The sequence below is a fragment of the Chiloscyllium punctatum genome, chromosome 7, assembly GCF_047496795.1.
Source record: "Chiloscyllium punctatum isolate Juve2018m chromosome 7, sChiPun1.3, whole genome shotgun sequence".
In the NCBI taxonomy this organism is placed as follows: domain Eukaryota; kingdom Metazoa; phylum Chordata; class Chondrichthyes; order Orectolobiformes; family Hemiscylliidae; genus Chiloscyllium; species Chiloscyllium punctatum.
In genome coordinates this window covers 74,088,928-74,109,099 of record NC_092745.1, presented here as the reverse complement: position 1 = coordinate 74,109,099, position 20,172 = coordinate 74,088,928, and the positions used below count along the sequence as shown (strand labels likewise).

Genomic DNA, 20,172 nt, shown 5'->3' with positions numbered 1-20,172 from the left:
TCACCTTGCAAAAATACTTTCATGTAGTTAACGGAGAGTGAATTATTTACTTTATTACATTAATTCGAAACAAGCTACAAGAGGGAACAAGAGTTCACAGGTTCAAACCAGCATAAGGTAAATTTGACCTCATATCAGCAAATGGTTCACAGAAGAACCATCCTTAAAATGGATTCCCTGATATAGTGCAGGTGAATATCCTGGAATATATTTCCAAGAAGGAAATTTAGGGATATCCTGGATAGCTAAGTAGACTTATTTGTTGTATTAGCTGGCTATATTGGCAGTGGGGGAAAAAAGCAGCCTGCAGATGTCAGTGTATAAGGTGTTAAACCTCCAGTTGATGCCCTATGAACTGGTGTGTGTGAGCTGCTCTGCAGGTGTGCCTGCCGGATTACATTCAGGTGACTTCCAGTAATCCAGGATACGTGCTTGAAGTAGGTGTTATGCTCCTTAAATGTACAAATTGGTAGTCCCATGACCAGCTGGAGAACCTCGAATTCCGATTTTTGAGAAGATTTGGAGCTCAGGTTGAGGTTCAGGTTGTAGATTTGCTCGCTGAGCTGGCAGGCTTATTCTCAGATGTTTAGTCACCATGCTAAGCAACATCATCACTAAGCCTCTGGTGAAGCGCTGGTGTTCTGTCCCACTTTCTGTGTATCTTGGTCTGTTAAGGCGGGTGATATCACTTCCGGTACTTTTTCTCAGAGGTTGGTAAATGGGGTCCAATTTGATGTGTTTATTGGTGGAGTTTCGGTTTGAATGTCAGGCCTCTAGGAATTCCCGTGTCTCTGTTTAGCCTGTCCTAGGATGGATGTGTTGCCCCAGTTGAAGTGGTGTCCTTCTTGTCTGTGTGTAAGGATACTAGCGATAATGGGTCATGTCTTTTGGTAGCTGGTTGGTGTTCATGTATCCTGGTGGCTAGTTTCCTACCTGTCTGTTCGCTGTAATGTTTGTTGCAGCCCTTGCACCGGAGCCTCACTGATGATGTTACCTAGCATGGTGACGAAACATCTGAGAACAAACCTTCCTGCTCAGCGAGGAAACTTACAACCCAAACCTTGAATTCCAAATCAAGGATCAAATGAGAGAAGCCTAAGCCCTCTAACCAGCAATTCGTAAAGGAACTGTTGAAATCTACATGAAGAGAAATTTCCTTACTTCTGCAGGCCCAGGAGAAGAAACATTTTCCTGAGACAATGAAAGTTACTAGTTTGCTCCCCCTGCTGCCTCTTCTTTCAGCCCACTCCAACTTGCCAGCTAGCTCAATGTAGAAAGCACTGATTTCACACATGCTGTCCCTAACCAGTAAACTATAGTAAGGAAGATCTGATCAAGCGTCACCAGACTTGAAATGTGAACTTTGCTTTCTCCCCACCGATGCTGAGTTTCTCCAGCAATTTCTGATTTTTGTTTTTGACCTAGAGTAGGGTGTCCACTTGGCATTTTCACCTTGATAGCCGCATTAAAAATTAAGCCAAAAACCAAATATAATTCAGCATATGGGGTAGCTCAGTAGCATTGCTGCCTTATAGCCCCAGGGTACCAGGTTCAATTCCAGACTTGGGCAACCACCTGTGTGAGTTCCCTCCGGGTGCTCTGGTTTCCTGCTATATTCCAAAGATGTGCAGGTTATGTGAATTGGCCATGCTAAATTGCCCATAGTTTTCAGGAATGTGCCAGTTTTAGTCAGGGGTAATGTAAAGTAATAACCTCGAGAAATGGCTCTGGGTCGGATACTCTTCAGAGGGTGTTCGTGGACTTGTTGGGCTTAATGGACCATTTCCACACTGTAGGGATTCTATGATTTAGCATCCAGAGTCATCAATCTACAAACTCCATGCCTGTTAGAACTCATCAAAATTACTGGGTGTAAAATCTGAAGTGAAGTAGCAGCAAAGGTGTATGGAAAATACAGGTTACAGTTAAAAATAACATTCTGAACTGAAAATTCCATAATTCATAAATAATAACAAGATGTAATCAATATTTTACACAGTTGGATCTTATAAAGATTACAGCAAGGCAATGGGTCTTAAGAGATGCATAATTAGCACTGCTTCACCAATTCGGTTCATTTCTTCAGTGGAACATGAATATTTGTCATAATTTTTAGAGCAGTTATATTTCCATTCAGCATTCTTCACAGATTTAGCAGCGCTTACTAACGTGACACCTACTTTGCAGCTGCTGTCATCAGTTAATATTACGATGGTCAAAAGCTTGAAGCAGCTGAGTGGGCAGTTTGGGAATTAGAAAGAGGGAGAACATGCTCATAGTCAGCAACTCATCTTGACGAAGGATCCACTGGTAAAGGGGGTCGTTGGTAAAGAGTTTTCATGCTAGAATTGGCTGCACCATCTCAATGATGAACAACTGCCTCATGTTACTGACAGACTAGGATACAGCTATGAATGTCTCATCAGCATATATTTAATCGTACAAAAAGCTTTCTCTTCAAATAAAGTTACATTAATTTTTTTTTCAGTATTTATTTTCCTGTCATTATACAAATAGAACCAGGGGGCATCCTGAAAGTCTGGTGGCATAGTTAATGTCAAAACAGTTTGGGAATGAGCTCTACAATATTCAACACAAAGCCTACTTTACTGTAAGACATGGAACTTGCAACTAGCACAACCACCCTCATACAGCTGGCATCAATACTAATACTCACCAGAATTGTAGTGCTCTTACAATGTCGGGATATTCAACTCAATGAGAGGGGAGAATTAATACATTCACATTATAGGTGAGAAATTGGAATCACTAATATACATTTTCAGAGAGCTACAAGTGTCCCCAGAACTTCAACTTATGGCACACTGACCTGTGGGATAAATTGAGGGGACATTATATTGACAAAGGTATTAACATGGATGCAGTTAATGTCCTAGGTGCATCTGGCTAGCTAAATCATGATGTCAATCAGCAGTAAATTTGATTTAACATTAGTTTCAGTTTGTAATGCAATTGTGCAACTAATTCCCTCTCTTAACTTCACACAGCTGATCTATTGAAAGGGATAATCAACCATCTACTGTACACAGTAATTTCTAGTTGGTTTCTTTTAGCAGTCTAAGTCACGGAAATTTTCAATAGTTGTATAGACTGTGAATGATGCATGTCAACATTTGAAATCTTGACAAAATTATCTCATGGTTTTTGCACACCAGCTGCATTTGAGCCACCACAGCAAATCAAAGTGTTGCTACAGGCTAGAAATAATTCAAATCAGTGCAATTGTGCACTGTGATCCCCATGCCTGTTGACAGAGTTCCCATCAGGTTTAGCTTGCACTGTTAAACTTGTATGATGTGAATCAAGTGCTAAGACTTGAATTGAACTTCATTCATAGAAACTCATTTCACTTCACTCTAGCGTCAAGTCAGGGTCTGGATTTTGCAAATGCAAAAGAGGCAGAGATTCCACCTTCAAATCTGAAAAAAAAAGCTAGGAATGTCCAAAAATGCATAACTCCAGTAACTCTAGAATAATAGGCAAGATAGGAATTCAATTTATCCCTTTGCAATCCAGACACATTGAAGCCAAGTGTTGTCACTGGGGAGACAAAGGAATTTTGACACCACACAGCGGCATAGTGGCTCAGTGGTTAGCACTACTGCTGCCTCACAGCGCCAAGGACCCAAGTTTAATTCCAGCCTCAGGTGACTGTCTGTGTGGAGTTTGCACATTCTGCCCGTGTCTGTGTGGGTTTCCTCTGGGTGCTGCAGTTTCCTCCCAAAATCGAAAGATGTGTAGGTTGGGTGAATTGGTCATGCTAAAGTTAGCTGCATTAGTCAGGGGGAATGGGTCTGGGTGGATCCTCCTCTTCGGAGGATCAGTGTAGACTAGTTGGAGCCTGTTTCCACACTGCAGGGAATCTAATCTAATCAGATCAGAATAAACCAACAACCTTCTTGTTCCACCTACTCTGTGTACACCTCTGTACAAAATGAAACACAACTGATGACAGCAAGTTTCTGATGGTTTATAATAATCTATATAATACTACCTATATATTTCCACAGTCACATAGCTTTATACTAGCAATAGTCCACCCTCAAGAATTTAAATCTGCTGTGACTAACAAACAGATAAACAGGTCTATTTATCAAGTTGTTAATTTGTACTGTTTCATTCCAAGAGATGATTTACATACACGCAGCGTACAAAGAGCAAATTTCATAGCTGTTACAATAAATAACGTTTTTGTATTATTTAAACAAACCTCTACTATGTCTCTTTATTCCTGTTTCAAAGAAGCAGAAATAAGAGTTTTCCAATGCAATGGGTGAAAGTTGTTTTCCGATTATGCAGACAAGTTGAAGAAATTTTTATTTTTTAGGCATGGGTGAAATAATTAACCACCCTTCAGGATGCTGCATCAAAGGTTAGAGCAGAAAATAAAAGCTCATGATGTAGGAGGTAACATATTAGCATGGATAGAAGATTGGTTGCCAGGCAGAAAAGAGAGAGTATGCATAAATGGACCTTTGTCTGGTTGCCAGGCTGTGACAAGTAGCATCCCACTGGGTTCTATGCTGGGGCCTCAAGCTTTTCACAATTTATGTAATGACTTAGATGAAAGGAGTGAAGGCACAGTAGCTAAATTTGTAGGCAAGACCAAGGTAGGTAGGAAGGAAAGTAAGTTGAGAAGATGCAGGAAGTTGCAGATAGATATAGACAGGTTGAGTGAAAAATCTGGCAGATGGAGGGCAATGTGTGAAAATGTAAAGCTGTTCACTTTGGCAGGAGGAACAAAACAGCATTACTTAAATGCACAATGGCTGCAAAAGTCCAAGGTGTCAAGGGATTTTGGTGTTTTGATTCAGGAGTCAGAGAAAGCTGGTATGCATCTACAATAAATAATCAAAGCAACTAATGGAATGCTATCCTTTTGTAGGAGAGAAACTGAACATGATAGTAGATGCATTATGCTTCAGTTATACACAGCATTGATGAGGTCATATCCTGAATATTATGCGCAGTTTTGGTCTCCTTCTTTAATGGAAGATGTAAATTAGTTGGAGGTGGTTCAGAATAAGTTTACAAGATTTATACCTGGATGTTTTTGAGGATAGGTTGTACAGGTTTCTGCTGGAATTTTGATTTGATTTATTATTGTCACATGTACTGAGACAGAGTGAAAAGTATTGTCTTGCATGCTACCCAAACAAATCATATCTTACATAAGTACATCAGGGTAATGGAACAGAATGCAGATATTACAGCTACAGAGAGGGGGAAGAGAAAGATCAACTGTAATATATGAGAGATGCGTTCATAAGTCTGATAATAGTGGGGAAGAAGCTGTTCTTGAATCAGTTGCCATGTGTTGTCAAACTTTTGTATCTTTTGCCTCATGGAAGAGGGTGGAAGAGAGTATAATGGAGATGGGAGGGTCTTTGATTACGATGGCTGCAGTCCGAGGTAGCAGGAAGTATAGATGGGAAGGCTGTTTTTCATGATGGGCTGTGATCACAACTCTCAAACTTCTCGCGGACTTGAGTAGAGCAGTTGCCATATCAAGCTGTGATACACCATAATAGGATGACTTGATCAAAATGTAAAAGATCTTAAATGGCCTTGACAAAATGAACACAGAAAGGATGTTTCATTTTAGTTCAGAACTCTGAGGCACTGTTTTTGAATTAGGGGCCATCCTTTCAGGATAGAAAGTGGAGTTTTCCCAGCCCCTGAATGGCACTTTGGAAAAGTTGGGTGTGATATTAATCGAGCCCTCTTTTGATGTCATGACCAAACTGTTACATTTTCATGTCAAGCCTAGGTGTCATGAATAGGACTGTCACTAGTGAGTGGCAAGAGACCTATTAGCATTGATTATCACTCATTATCACCCTCATTATTACTTGATTTTGCCTTATTCATAGGCATTCTCCCATTCTCCTACCTGCAAGGAGAATGGATGCAGAGAATTCCCAACATCTGAACTGGTGTCTGATGACTCAAGCTCGTCTTGTGCTTCTCCAACCCTTCATTATGTGTACCTGCCATTAGCGTCTCAGAGCATGCTCCATAGGTAGTGGCTGCATGCACTTCATATTTGTGGACTTTGACAGCCGACCTGTACTAGCCCACCAAGGCACATCTCCAAACCAATTACAGTGTACACTTCTGTTCTTCAATGCTAGACTTTGGTGTACTCAAGTACAGATCAATTTTATATTGCCACATGGACACTGTGTACAGGGACAGGCACCCAGCTCACTGACTAGGTCATGGGAGCTCAGAGCTTCTTGCTTGTTCGCTCGCTTAGTGCACACTCATTTTGTGATTGAGTGCTCATAGCAACCGTGACTTGCCTTTTCACACTTTGCCCTCTCAGCTAGAGTCTGAAGATTCTCAGTACTTCTGTTTTGTCTTACTGACCAGTGCTAACACAAAGCCAGGCAGCCTGTCATGGTCAGAAGTCATGGGATAGACACGTTGCTGTACAGCACGGTCCTTTCTCAATGTCCCACCTATAGCATAAGCCAGAAGCCTACATTACAAACACACTGAGTTTGCCTCAAACAAATGGCCATAGCTCACTCAAGAGTGATTGCTGTCAGTTATGGTATTACAATACACAGTAAGTCAAGGGCAACCTTTGATATCAGTTCAGGTGTTTGGACAATTAGAGCCGATCAATCAATGAGTCAGTCACTTGGATCCCACCGACCACCTTGACTTTTTTTGTTTTATTGTGGGTCATTTTCTTCTAGAATGAGGTAAACAGAGGGGCTCACTGAGATAAAAATGTCACAGCTTTTAGTGCTGGTGCAAGTGGGGAAAAGGTTGTAATGTGTCCCAAGTGGGTAAGAGGCATAAAGGCCATGCACAATTAGTAGGGTGGGAGCATTTGTATGTGAGAACAAGTGAGGGAAAATGATCCATGTTTCGGTGAAAGGGGTAGAGCATGAGACTTTTAGATTAGATTACATTACAGTGTGGAAACAGGCCCTTCGGCCCAACAAGTCCACACCGACCTGCCGAAGCGCAACCCACCCATACCCCAACATTTACCCCTTACCTAACACTATGGGCAATTTAGTATGGCCAATTCACCTGACTGTGGGAGGAAACCGGAGCACCCGGAGGAAACCCACGCAGACACGGGGAGAACGTGCAAACTCCACACAGTCGCCTGAGGCGGGAATTGAACCCGGGTCTCTGGCGTTGTGAGGCAGCAGTGCTAACCACTGTGCCACCGTGCTGCCCACCACTTGGTGGGAGGTGTGTTCAAAAGCAACGATATAGTGAGTGAGAGGCATTGGAGAGAAGATGGTGGCACTTAACCTGTCAGAGCAAAGATAGTTATTGACTTTCCTGTGGAACTGCTGGTGTTCCTGACGATTGCGACTACACTGACTGAATGTGGGACTAGGCTGGCAGGAACTGTTATCATAGCCTCCTTTGCCCGTCCTGAGGGAAGAGGACAGCTCTCCTCTACACCACCTCGACTGCCAGTTCATTATTGTGTGCCTTTGGAACTCTTGACCTCAGAAGGTCACTGAAACTCTTCAAGACTGCTTTCGTAGTCAAGAGAATCAAAGGTTATCAGGAGTACATGGGAATGTGGAATTTGAAATACAAACAGATCAGCCTTGATTTTATTGAATGGCCAAGCAAATTCAAGGGGCTAAACGGTACACTGCTCTCCTGTTTTGCAGGCTTCTAACTAGATACTCTGTTTTTAGAATACAAGAACATATACTGCTTTTAAAAATTTGTTTTTAAATTGTTTTTTTCAAATGCTTTCTCTGGAAAATGGTCAAAACAATTTTGAAACATGACATAGACACACTTACTGACAATGTGTTATCCAGGGCTATAAAATGTCGTCATTGGACTCTATCAAAGTAAAGGGAGAGTATCTAGTCTGTTGTCTTTCCCAGATCCTTGGTTTGTTTTCTTCATAATAGTTCTCAGTCCTGAGGATGAGATAGGTGTCAGGAGTGCCATTACCTCCTTCCTCTAGGATATCACGTGAAACACATTTTCCTAGAGCATTCAGAAGTCACTCAATGCGAATATCCCTGTTGCTAAAGTGAGCATAAAATGTTGAAAACACTCAGCAGTGAAGGAAATAGACCAAAACTGGAGGAAATAGGCTTACTATTGTCAGCAATCTTCATCAACCTCTCTTGCTCTAGGGCACCTTTACCATCCATTCCCTTTGCTCCTCCTCCTTCCCTCTTTTCCTACAGCAAAAAACTCAACACTTTTCTAGCCTCTTGCTGTTAAAAAAAGTCACATCAGACTCAAAATGTCAACTTTTTCTCTCTCCATAGATGCTGCCAGATCTTTCTCCAGCAAACTTATATATTCAGGTCTCTAACATCCATTGTATTTTGTTTTTATATTAAACAAATTATCATTTAGGCAGCACGGTGGTTTAGTGGTTAGCACTGCTGCTTCACAGCACCAGGGACGCGGGTTCAATTCCTGCCTCGGGCAACTGTCTGTGTGGAGTTTGCACATTCTCCCAGTGTCAGCATGGGTTTCCTCCGGGTAATCCAATTTCCTCCCAGAGTCCAAAGATATGCAGGTGAGATGGATTGGCCATGGTAAATTGCCAATAGTGTTAAGTGCATTAATCAGAGGGAAATGGGTTTTGGCGGGTGACTCTTTGGAGGGTTGGTGTGAACTTGTTGGGCCAAATGGCCTGTTTGCTCACTATAGGGAATCTAAGAAGAAATATCCTGTACAGGCTGGTGAGTAATTCCAAGAATTTCTGTATTTGCAATATTATGCTGACTAATTTGCAAAATTACCACATTCCCCAAATACACACATTGTGAATACAAATGTTTCCAGATCTATTATGTAGATCAGATTAAAGTGTTTTAGGGCTTTTCTCACACACCCTATATGAAAGGTTATGAAAATAAAGATGCGCTCATAGTGCATGACAAGACAGTACAATTTTTCAACTTAAGTAAAATATTGTCCATCTAAATCATAGAATATTCCAGGACAGAATGTGGTCATTCAGGTTACTGACTGTGTGCAGGCTCTCTTACAGAACAATATAGTTAGTTCATAGCTGTAGACTTGCCCATATCTCTGTCACTTTTACTCTTCCAATTGTTTATCCAGTTTCCTTTTCAAAGCCACAACTGGATAAGTTTCCCTAGCAGACAGTGCATTCCAAACCTATATTTGCTGGTTATTAATCCTTCAATCACTGGAAACAATTTGACTTTAAATCTTTTGTAATTTTAAACATCTCTATCAAATCTCCTCTTGATCTTCTCTGCCTTAATGAGAATGATTCAATCTGTCAACAGAAGTACTTCCTTAAGAATAACAAGCTAAACAAATCCGTAGATTTCATCCCCAAAGCAAGGGCATTCTGCATTGAAGCAGTTAAATCCCAATAATGCAGTGTAACACCTCACTTAATGGAACTGTTACAGCAGCTTGAACTTTAACATTCAAAAAGGGCACTATTTTCATAAACAAGTGTTTGATGATTGTGCTTGCAAAGAATTCAATTACTGAAATAAATTATCACATATTGAACAGGGTGAGGATTTAAGGAAAGTATGGCTCAGCTAGCTTGACTGCTCAAACAATATTTGTCAAGCATCTCTTCAGGAAGAAGTACCATTTTCATATTTTGACACAAGAATCTTTATATAAATTTCGTTCTTTTGTCATGTTGCCACATTATAGTTCATACCTCCATGCATGGCATCCAATCTGATCTTCAACTGATTCGGACCAGAAAGTAGCTCCTTCAAGGCATTAAAATCAAAGATGTTCCGAAGCATGTTAGTATAGGCCTCCACTGAATCCACAATCTCCACTGGAAAATAATCACATAATACCTATAGGTACTGGGTTGTCATTATATTTTAATGGAGCTAATAGTTCATAAACCAGAAACTCAAATCAGCCAATTATAAATCAACATTTTGAGCTAAAGACCAGTAAGCCCTACAAAAGTGGAAAATAACAGAAAAATACAGGAATCTACTCATAACATCCAAGGGAAATACTATGAGAGTAAAGACTCGACAAATGGTTGGAAACACTAAAGAAAAAGACAAGCTGACCCTTTGCTTCAGATGACTGAGTTATAAGAGAAGCCTGGAGAAAAGCAACACTTCTCACTTGTAAAATGAGGTGAAATAAGAAATAATCTAAAGAGGGTTTTACAATATACAGAATAGAATTAAAGAAAATTGAACGGCAGTAAAACTCAAGTTCAACAAAATAGTTCTGGACATAGTTGTGATTAATACCTGACATGTTCTTCAATGTCATGTAATGGAGACTAAACTTCTTGAGTCATCCAAGACATAATTATGTGCATAATAATGAATTTTAACAAACTAATTTTACCTTCAGAATTAGGAAAATGGCTTTCATCCCAACTAAGGCTGGACTCCAAACCACTTCCAGGAGAGGAAATAGAGTACCCTACTATAAGACCCAGTCTCCCTCAGTATTTGAGTACATCATAAACCTCTTGTTGTCTTCTGACCTAAAACCAATCTGTGCTGAAACACTGAGTGATAAATTCTTAGCGTAACCTTTATTGATTTCTTCATCCCAAAATGAATGATCCCTACTACCTTGAAACATCCTACCTCATATACCAATCCATTTGAGAACAAATCTGTTCCCATTTATGTTATAGAACAGTTTCGCCTGGTGGTTCTATAACTCTGCCTAAATTATTCAGTAGGGGGCACAGTGACTCTGCCAGTCGATCTTGTGGACCTCCAATACAATACCTCTTCATGGTGAGGAAGGAATAGAAATGAAGTGAAATAGTACTAAATTATATAAAATATATATTTTAAAATAGCTGGAATTACTAGTGGACTAGTAGGAGGTGATGACCTAGTGGTATTATCACTGGATAGTTAATCTAGTGATCCAGATAATGTTCAAGGGACCTGCATTTGAATCCTGCCACAGCATGGTGGAATTTGAATTCAATAAATATCTGGAATTAAGATTCTAATGATGACCATGAATCCATTGTCAATTGTTGGAAAAATCCAACTGATTCACTCATGTCCTTTAGGGAGGGAAACTGCCAGCCTTACATGGTCTGGTCTATATGTGACTCCAAACCCACGGGCAATGTGGTTGACTCTTAACTGCCATCTGGGCAACTAGGGATAGGAAATAAATGCTGCCTAACCAGTGACATCCTCATCCCGTGAATGAATAAAAGAAAAAAAATTAAAATGTGTTCAGGAGTTTCAATAAAGCAGAATGTCTTGGTTCTCCTCAAGCTGTTTTGTAAGAATGCACAAAGGAGAGGTGAAAATAAAGGTAATACCTTCATTTGCTAAAAGATGTGTTACAGAATAAAATTAAAACATATTGTGGGTTAATGGTATGTTAATACAGAATGACAATTTTTTTTTAAGAACAGATTAAAATTCTGTTAGGTCCATCAAACCTATTGCATTTGATAGGTCTCCATTGATCTACTTTCTAAACACATTTTCAATTCCTTCTTGGCTTTGTTAAAAATTCTGTTACAACTTTTCATTTTAAAGAATATAGTATTAAGTATGGCTGCCGAATTTGTAAACCCTCTATGCGTGGACCTCTTCATCTTCACATCAAGAACAGCAATTTGTAGTAACCCCAACAGATAAAAGCACTACACCACTGGTACTAATGATGAATGAGACACTGTTCACTTTCACTTTTCACTGCCTTAGCTGATCACAGTTGTAGTGCCACAATCAGCCATAGTTGTCATTTGGCAATGGAGCAAAACAAAACAAAATAATTGCTCCAATTTATCGGAGGAGCTTTGCTGGAAAATTTGAGAATGAGACTGAGACTACCAGCTAAGAACACAATGAGCTTAATTGTGATATTTTCTAAGAATGAATTGTCTGTCAACACTCACAAAGCTGATATATGAGAAATGGTTAAGATACCAATCAACTCAGTATGCCAGAAAAATAGTACTTTCAGGACAGTATGAAAAAAAATTGGCGCAAGAACATCCAATTCCGCGTGCAAACAGTTTACAGTTTGGAACTACACTGTGTAGAATCACCAAGAGAATCAATGCAGAATTTAACTATTGCATGTGTGCTATTTCTGGCATACAGATAATAGAACTGAGGTGGAAAGTCCAATAAGGAATGAAGAACTAAATGAGAATGTGATTGAAGTGATTGTAATGAGGTCAGCCAGATGGACCTCACAGAATGACTTTTCTTTTGGGCTATTAATCTAGTTCAAAAAGGGAGCCCTGGCTGACAAATATAAACAAGAATGTCAGAGATTCTATTCACTCTGGGAAGGTTGACTCAGAGAGCTGTATCAGTGTCAAGGACTCTCCGTTGTGCAAATAAAGGGTGACTTGGTGATGGGATACTGGCCTTTGTGAATTTACTTCAGTGATCACTCACAAAAAGACACTCGGTTTAAAAAGAAAGGTTTGGGTCAGTGATTTGAAATGGGGCAAGTAACTAGTTACCCGTAAATGGCTTGAACTTGTTTTCCAAGTCAAACTGTTGTTTTCCAATTGTAGTTAGGTCGACTTTCAGATCTGGGCAGATAGAATATTCTTCAATGGTTTTGCTGAGCTGGAAAATCTTCTCTGTGACAGCCTCTGGAGCTGGACCTATTAAAGACAAGGTATACCCATGATAATGCAAACGTTGTAACTGATTAAACCATTCAACACGGTACTTTTAACTGAACTAACTTCTACCAACTCAGAACATATGCTCAAAATATGCCCCAGCAGGAAACAGTTTCTATTTTTGTGATCAAATGCTGCCTCTTCTTGAAAAAAAAATGACTCCACACAATTAAGCCAGAAAGCTCACTGGATTGGTTTCCAAATTGCAAGGTTGGTTGATCTCAGTTGATGTATAAGAGACTACAAAATGCCTCAGGCTCTGGCGTTAAACTGAAACTTGATCAGGGCTGTCATTCTTGATCACTATTCAGTGGCAACATGGTGCCTGGCAAGTACAGGACTGAGGCTGGCAGTAATATTCCCAAGATTGAAAATGAATAACCTGTAAACATTCCCTGGTCATGAGTAATGGCCATATGGGTGAAGTATTGTAGGATGCCAATATGACCCAATAAAACATTAACACATTCAGAAAAGCAAGAGAGGGGTGAAGACCGGTAGAGAAAAAGTAAGGCAACATATTTAAAATTAAAGCAGGAACTACTGGAGAAACTCAGCAGGCGTGGCAGCACTTTTAATGTGAAAGTAGACAGAGAGTTACCAATTTAGGTCCAATATGACTTCTTTGGCACTCAAACAAGACATAAAACTGGCTTGGCTAAAATCTCATCTTAGAACTTTCTCTAAAGCTACACTGATATCTAAGAGAAGGAAAGACAATGAACATAGCTTTGTTCAGTAGCCTTGTATTTGATATACTGATGGAAGTAATTTTCTCTCAGGGACTCAGAACCTGTCAGGTGGCAATTTAACCAGTAAACCGAAGAAAGTCATTAAAAAGTAAGTTTTTATTCTCTGATGGTAATATTGATAAGCCAGTATGTAGGAGAGCTTGCTGTTGAACAGGTGAGGCAAATATCCTCCTCTTCCTCAGGATGAAAGTTGGTCAAACCACAAGATGGTATTGAGTGCTTGACTTGTCTCAAGGTAAAGATGATAGTCCCCTGGGAAGGTAACTATTCTTTGGAGTGGGAGAAAGCAGAGTAGAAGCCCAAGGCTCTGTTCTGTACGACCTCCCAAAAGAAAAACTCACTTTCAAAATTTTCTTTGACTGAACCAATGCCTCACACTAAATATGTACCATGTCCACTGTAGCCCATTCAGCCAAAAAAGAAAACCTAGCTCTTACCGATGTTTTAGATTTCTAGTTTTCATTATAGGTTAACCTACTGCCCAATTTCAGTGGTCTTTTGATCACACAGGAATGTGTACCCTTAGAGAACTACAACTGTTTCTTGATGGAAGTGCTGCAAATTAGGTAACTAATCTCAGGTTGCAAGGGAAAGGCTATGGTAGAATTGTTTTAGCATACATTAGAGAGAAGGGGAAAATAATCATGATTGCTAATCACTGTCTCATGAGAGATTGCACTGCCACTGGCCAGGGAAAGGTAGCAGCACTTTCACCAGGGGGAACCCACATTCAGCAAGGTCATGTGAACTCCATGCTAAGTTCAAATAAAGCTCCACTTTTGTTGTAGCAAGGATCTTAACCCACGGTATTGGAATTACAGTTTTTGAAATAGATATAAATGCTTTTGAATAGTAAATCAGATCGCTGAAACTTTCAAATGGTCGTTATTAAAACCCCCAACTGTTAGAGATAAAAGACCGTTATTATGAGCAAGAGTTTAAAAACAATATGTTCCAACAGTTAAAATAGTTGTCGGTTGAAATTATCCGATGGCTATCATAATGTCATCAACGGTTAGCTGCTTTCCACAGCCTACTTTTATTTTAGCAGGGGCACCTAAACTCAGAGTTTGACATATAACTTAAAGAGATTATTAAAGGATCAGCTATCTTTGATGGGAAGACATAAATAACAATTTTTTATAAGGGATTAAGTACTTAAAGGGATATAGGTTTTGAATAAGTTTTCATGAACAGAGCTTTTCTGCTAATATAATAAAGTCTAATTTTCTAATATAATTGGTACTTAAAGCTGTTGTTTTAATCTCAACAGAATTCCTGTGGTGGATATTTGATGAATTAGCTTGAAGGGTCTAAGGGCAAAGGGGAATGATGGTGTTGGCAGGTATGAGTTATCATTAAGTTGGCATGGAGCTCTGAGAGGTCAGATTGGTGAATAGAGTATTTGTTGGCATTATGTTTGTATAAAGTGAAGGATGGCCATGGTCTTGGGTGGAGAAGATTGGCACAAATTGACATGGGGATATGAGGGTCAATTAGAGATGGGTGGGGTATGAAATAACAGGGATGAGGCATGGGAAGCCAATGGAAGGTGAGAAGGGCAGGGATTAGAGACTTGACATACAAACAAACAACTGGGGTCAAGTCCTGGAGAACTGAAGTGAGCCCTTTGAGCAGCTCACCCCAGCCTTCAGTAGTCTCCCACACACATCTAACCGGGCTGTTTCTGACTCCATTTCTGGGATAAAGCACTTACTTCCTGCAACATCTTCTCTGAATCTCATTCCATTTTGTACAACCCACCTTGTCAAAAACATTCAATTTTAACAAAAGCAAAGATTCACTAAAATGTTCCTTTGCAGGTGCTGTTACCTAATGGTGACTCTTAGCCTGTCTTGCTGGGATTTTGCATCAGTAGAGAGAAGGTTCATTGCTTGACATGTGCTGGGACAATAAATATTTCGAGCTCTGATTGAAGTTGAAATTATACTGATGTAATTACAACCATTCGAGCTAATCCACAAAACAATCTAAGAAAGATTCCACATCAGCATCACAGCATTAGCTTAAAAATATGAGTTGATCAACAGCCATTTCTAGAACTGGTTGCGAAATACCAACCTCCATTGGAAATATTGTACTTGATCCCAAAATCTCCATCAGGTCCTCCAGGATTGTGACTAGCTGTCAGAATTATTCCTCCAATGGCTTTTATTTTTCTGATAATGCAGGATACAGCTGGAGTTGAGAGAATTCCATTTTGTCCAATTACTAAGTGTCCAATCTGTATTTTTTTTTAAAAAAGAGATAATTGTGAAAGAATGAAACTATTTATTTAAAACACCTTAATACTTGTCAAAGCCTGTATGAAAAATAAACACTTTTCTTAACCAGCATTGGCATGTAGAATTGCACAATTGAATATGGCGTGAGTTAGTGCAAATGAATTTCCCACAGATACAGCACCAACAACATGGCTTTTCCCCAAAAGGATCCCTTCCTGATATTTCCAGGACCCAAATCATTGGTTACCTGGGGAGGGGAAGGAGGGGCAGGGGGTGAGTTTCCTTACATTTGCAAATTTATTGCAAAATATACATTGTGTATCTGAGCTGGTAAGGAATCAGATTAAGAGGACGCCAATCTCCTTCCATTTAGAGTGAGTGATTTAGTCAAAGACAACAAAATAGTGATGACCTTCAAGCCATCAGGAAGCAAATGCAGTAAGAATATAGGCCTAGTGGTATTATTGGTGGATTGTTAATCCAGAGACCCAGGTAACATTCTGGGGAACCAGGTTTGAATTCTGCACAGCAGATGGTGATATGCAAATTCAATAATAAAAAACACCCCAAAATTAAGAGTCTACTGATGACCATGAATCCATCGCCAGAAAAATCCCATCTGGTTTACCAATATCCTTTAGGGAAGGAAATTGCCATCCTTCCCTGGTCTGGTCTCCATGTGATTCTAGACCCAAAGCAATATGGTTGACTCATAACTACCCTCTAGATAATTAGGGCTGGGTAAAAAATACTGGCCTAGTCAGTGGCACCCTCATCTCGTGAATGAATAAAAGAACTAATTAATTTGCATTCACAAATAAGTCAATGGCAACTTCTTAAAGACTTAGTAAAATGCATCTTTTATAGAATTTATCTGTATTGGAAAGAAATATATTTAGCAGAAAATAATGAAGATTTACCTTTCTAAAAAAGACATATAGAAGGGCTTTACAAGGATTTTATACAGCATTCATCTTTCACAGAAGCCCTACAGTGAAGAAAGAAGTCATTCCGTCCACTAGGTATGCACTGACACTCCGATAACATCCCACCCAGACCCAGACCCCACCCCATCCCTGTATTTTCCATGGTTAATCCACCTAGCCTGCACACCCCTGGACACTATGGAGCATTCTGGCATGGCCAATCCACCTAACCTGCACATCTTTGGGCTACAGGAGAAAACTGGAGCACCCAGCAGAAACAGGGAAAATGCACAAATTCTACACAGTCACCAGGGGTGGAATCAAACTTGGGCCCTGGCGCTGTGAGGCAGCAGTGCTAACCACTGAGCCACCATGCTGCCGGTCTTTTTAGACTTTTTTGGCATTAGTCAAAGTGAGATGGAGTACATGGATTTTCATCACGTTATAAAAAATATTTTTTTCAGGGCCATTAGTTTATGGTGATTGAGTGAATCCATTTTTTATTGTCCTATAGAACATTGAGACAGCGAGAAATTAGTTTCTTCTTCCTTCGTGGGAGGGAGATTCAGGGATGCATGAACAGGAGGAAAGGACCTCTGTAAGTTGCTGCTAAGGGATAAAAAACTCATTTGTTGAGTATGAATCATGAATGGAATGAAATTATTTGGGCTCTGAGAGAGAGTGAGAGAGAGTGAGAGAGAGTGATGTAATTCTAGCCTTGAAGATGCAACTAAGGGAATTTTGAAGGAGCATCACGTAGCAGGGGCTAGCAGGAATAACAGAAAAAAGGCAGAAAAGAATTTGAGATGAAGACAAGAGTTGTGCAAGATTATTAATACGTTCATGGCAGATCTCCGGTGGTATTGTGCATGCTGACTTGGAAATTCTTTGCTTTTCAACAATGGGAGCGTGTACCGCATTGCACAAAACGAGATTTATTGTAATTGACTAAAATTTAGCACATTCTGTCAAATCAACCATTGCTGGTCTCCCTCGAACTGAATGGCTTTTTAGGCTATTTAAGAAGACATTTAAGAGGCAACCATACTGTTGTGGGTCTGGAATCACACAGATGGACAAAACCAAGTAGGATAACAGATTTGTTTTTCTAAAAGGCATTAGTGAACCAGATGAGTTTTGATAACCACCAATAATGGTTGGCCATTACCAAACAGACGTTTAATTGCAAATTACGGAGGCACGGTGGCTCAGTGGTTAGCACTGCTACCTCACAGTGCAAGAGACCCACGTTTGATTCTAGCCTCGGGCGACTGTGTGTGGAGTTTGCACATTCTCCCAGAGTCTACACGGGTTTTCTCCAGGTGCTCCAGTTTCCTCCCACAGTCCAAAGATGCGCAGTTTATGTGAATTGGCCATGTTAAATAGGCTGTAGTGTCCATGGATGTATAGGTTAGGTGTATTAGCTATGGGAAATGTAGGGATAGGGCAGGGGGGTGAGTCTGAGTGGCAAGATCTTCAGAGAGTTGATGTGGATTTGTTGGACTGAATGGCCTGTCTCAAACTGTAGGTAGGGATTCAAATCATGAGTTCAAATATTACCATCTGCTATTTGGGATTCTAACCCATGTCCCCAGAAAATTAATTTGAGGCTCTGGATTAAGAGTCCAGTTTCCTCAGGGAGCATTTATTTGCCTCAGAAACATACAACATAAGACTTCTAGGTTAATGTTTGGGATGAAGAGGCTGTCTTTTCAGGGAAATTAAAGAGAATGGGTTGGTATTCCTCAGAGTTGACGATTAAGAGGTGATCCACTTGAAACAAGAAAATTTTTAGGAGGACTTAATGGCGATGGAAGATTAGACAGCGTGGTCGCTGAATATGGATTAGTCACTTATAGCATTCAAAACCATTTGTATTAGAGAATTCCAAAGAATTATAACCTTGTTTTGTCCTCATCTGAATCCCAAAGGCAAGTACATTCACACGTAGCACCTATAGTTTTGGAGGGGAATGAGGAAATAAAGGAAAAGGTAGAACGGAAACTGAAGTTAGCAGCGATCTTACTGAATGGCAGAACAAGCTCAATGGGCACATGACTTACACCTGCTCCTGTGCATGTTCTTATGTAAAACCTACAAAAGGGAAATCAAGGTGTAAAAGTCATTGGCAAGTAACTAACAAAAGACTAAGTTGCAAACAGGAAGAAAAGGAGTTCGTCAGAATCAAGATCCTGGAAAGACAGTGACTTAAAAGGGGAGAATCTGATTTGTAATATAATTAAAGACCAAGGAAGACAAAGGAAGTGCATACAGGATCGTGAGGACAGACCAACTTAGAACAAAACTGACCAAGGAAGTATCAAGGCAAAGGGAAAGAAAAAAGACTTTTGGGAGTGAATGAGTGTCCATTAGACATTTTTTTTTCTTTCATTCTGTGCAGCAGTTATGTGAAAGATTTGAGAAGAGTTTGCTGGATCATCAGAGCATTAACATCCCGGATGAGCTTGAGAAGACATGCAAAAAAAGTGTCCTTACAAAATTGAAAAAAACTATCCTAATGAATCGCATGGAAACCATCAAGGTGCAATCATTCTGCCACGACAGTGCAAGAGCATTAGAAATTTTACACATCATGCATGTGTAATTCAAAGCGAGTTGATGAATATAAAGTAGAAGTATTAGAAAGGAATATACACAGCTGGATGAAAATTAAAGGTAGTTAGAAATATTAAGCAAAACAGAGGGCAGGAGTCTAGTCAACAATGGGAAGGCAATGTGAAATCATTGTATGTCTAGCAACTTGATAGTTTTGGCATCAGTGAAAAGCAAACATGCTTATCTTCACCAGTGAATATCAACAATTTGAAGGGTAATCCCAACCCTAAATCTTTTCTATTTTATTATTATTTATATATCACTGTTGACTTTATCCATTGATGCTTTTACTTATTTTTATAACTCTTTATCTGGTTACTATTAATCATTTCATTATATGTTCCTTTGAAAAAAAAGTGTCCTGATCATTTACCTTCATTCATTGTGCGTTCTCGAAACATTAAAGAAGCATCAGATGTAAATTCATAAAAGAATGGCATTTCAGGTTAGTGAATCAAGTTACATCACAAATGCTCAATTGTTACCTTGTTATAAGAAGCATATTATTAAACTGGAGACGGTTCAGAAAAGATTTACCAGGGCGTTGCCAGAATGGAAGATTTGAGAAATAAAAATAGATGGGAATGACTGGGACTTTTTCACTGGAGCATAGGAGGTTGAGGGGTGAGCTTATTGAGGTTAATAAAATCATAAGGCATAGATAAGATGAATGATGATTTTTAAGGTTGAGAAGAAAGATTTAAAAAAGGACATGAGGGGCAACTTTTTTTGAGTGGCTTGTGTGTGGAATGAACTGCCAGAGGAAGTGGTGAATGCAGGTACAGTTACAACATTTAAAAAACATTTGGATAGGTTCATGAATATGAAAGGTTTGGACGGATATATGCCTACACAGGCAGGTGGGATGAGGTTAGTTTGGGAACATGGTCAATGTGGACTGGTTGGCCTGATGGGTCTATTTCCATATTGTATGACTCTCAAAGATATACAACTGACATACAGACTTAAGTATCTTGATACTAGAGGGCACT

The 20,172-nt window shown here is 39.7% G+C and overlaps 1 protein-coding gene across 2 annotated transcripts in view; it reads right to left on the bottom strand.

The window, feature by feature from the left end:
* pgm1 (phosphoglucomutase 1) overlaps positions 1-20,172 on the bottom strand; it is a 79,229-nt gene that overhangs the window by 23,837 nt on the left and 35,220 nt on the right. For both annotated transcript variants that reach the window (XM_072574044.1, XM_072574043.1), the window contains exons 2-4: positions 15,475-15,637; positions 12,473-12,619; positions 9,692-9,817 (exon numbers count right to left, since the gene is read on the bottom strand). In XM_072574044.1, coding sequence (XP_072430145.1) covers positions 9,692-9,817; positions 12,473-12,619; positions 15,475-15,637 — 436 coding nt within the window. The remainder of the gene's footprint in view (positions 1-9,691; positions 9,818-12,472; positions 12,620-15,474; positions 15,638-20,172) is intronic.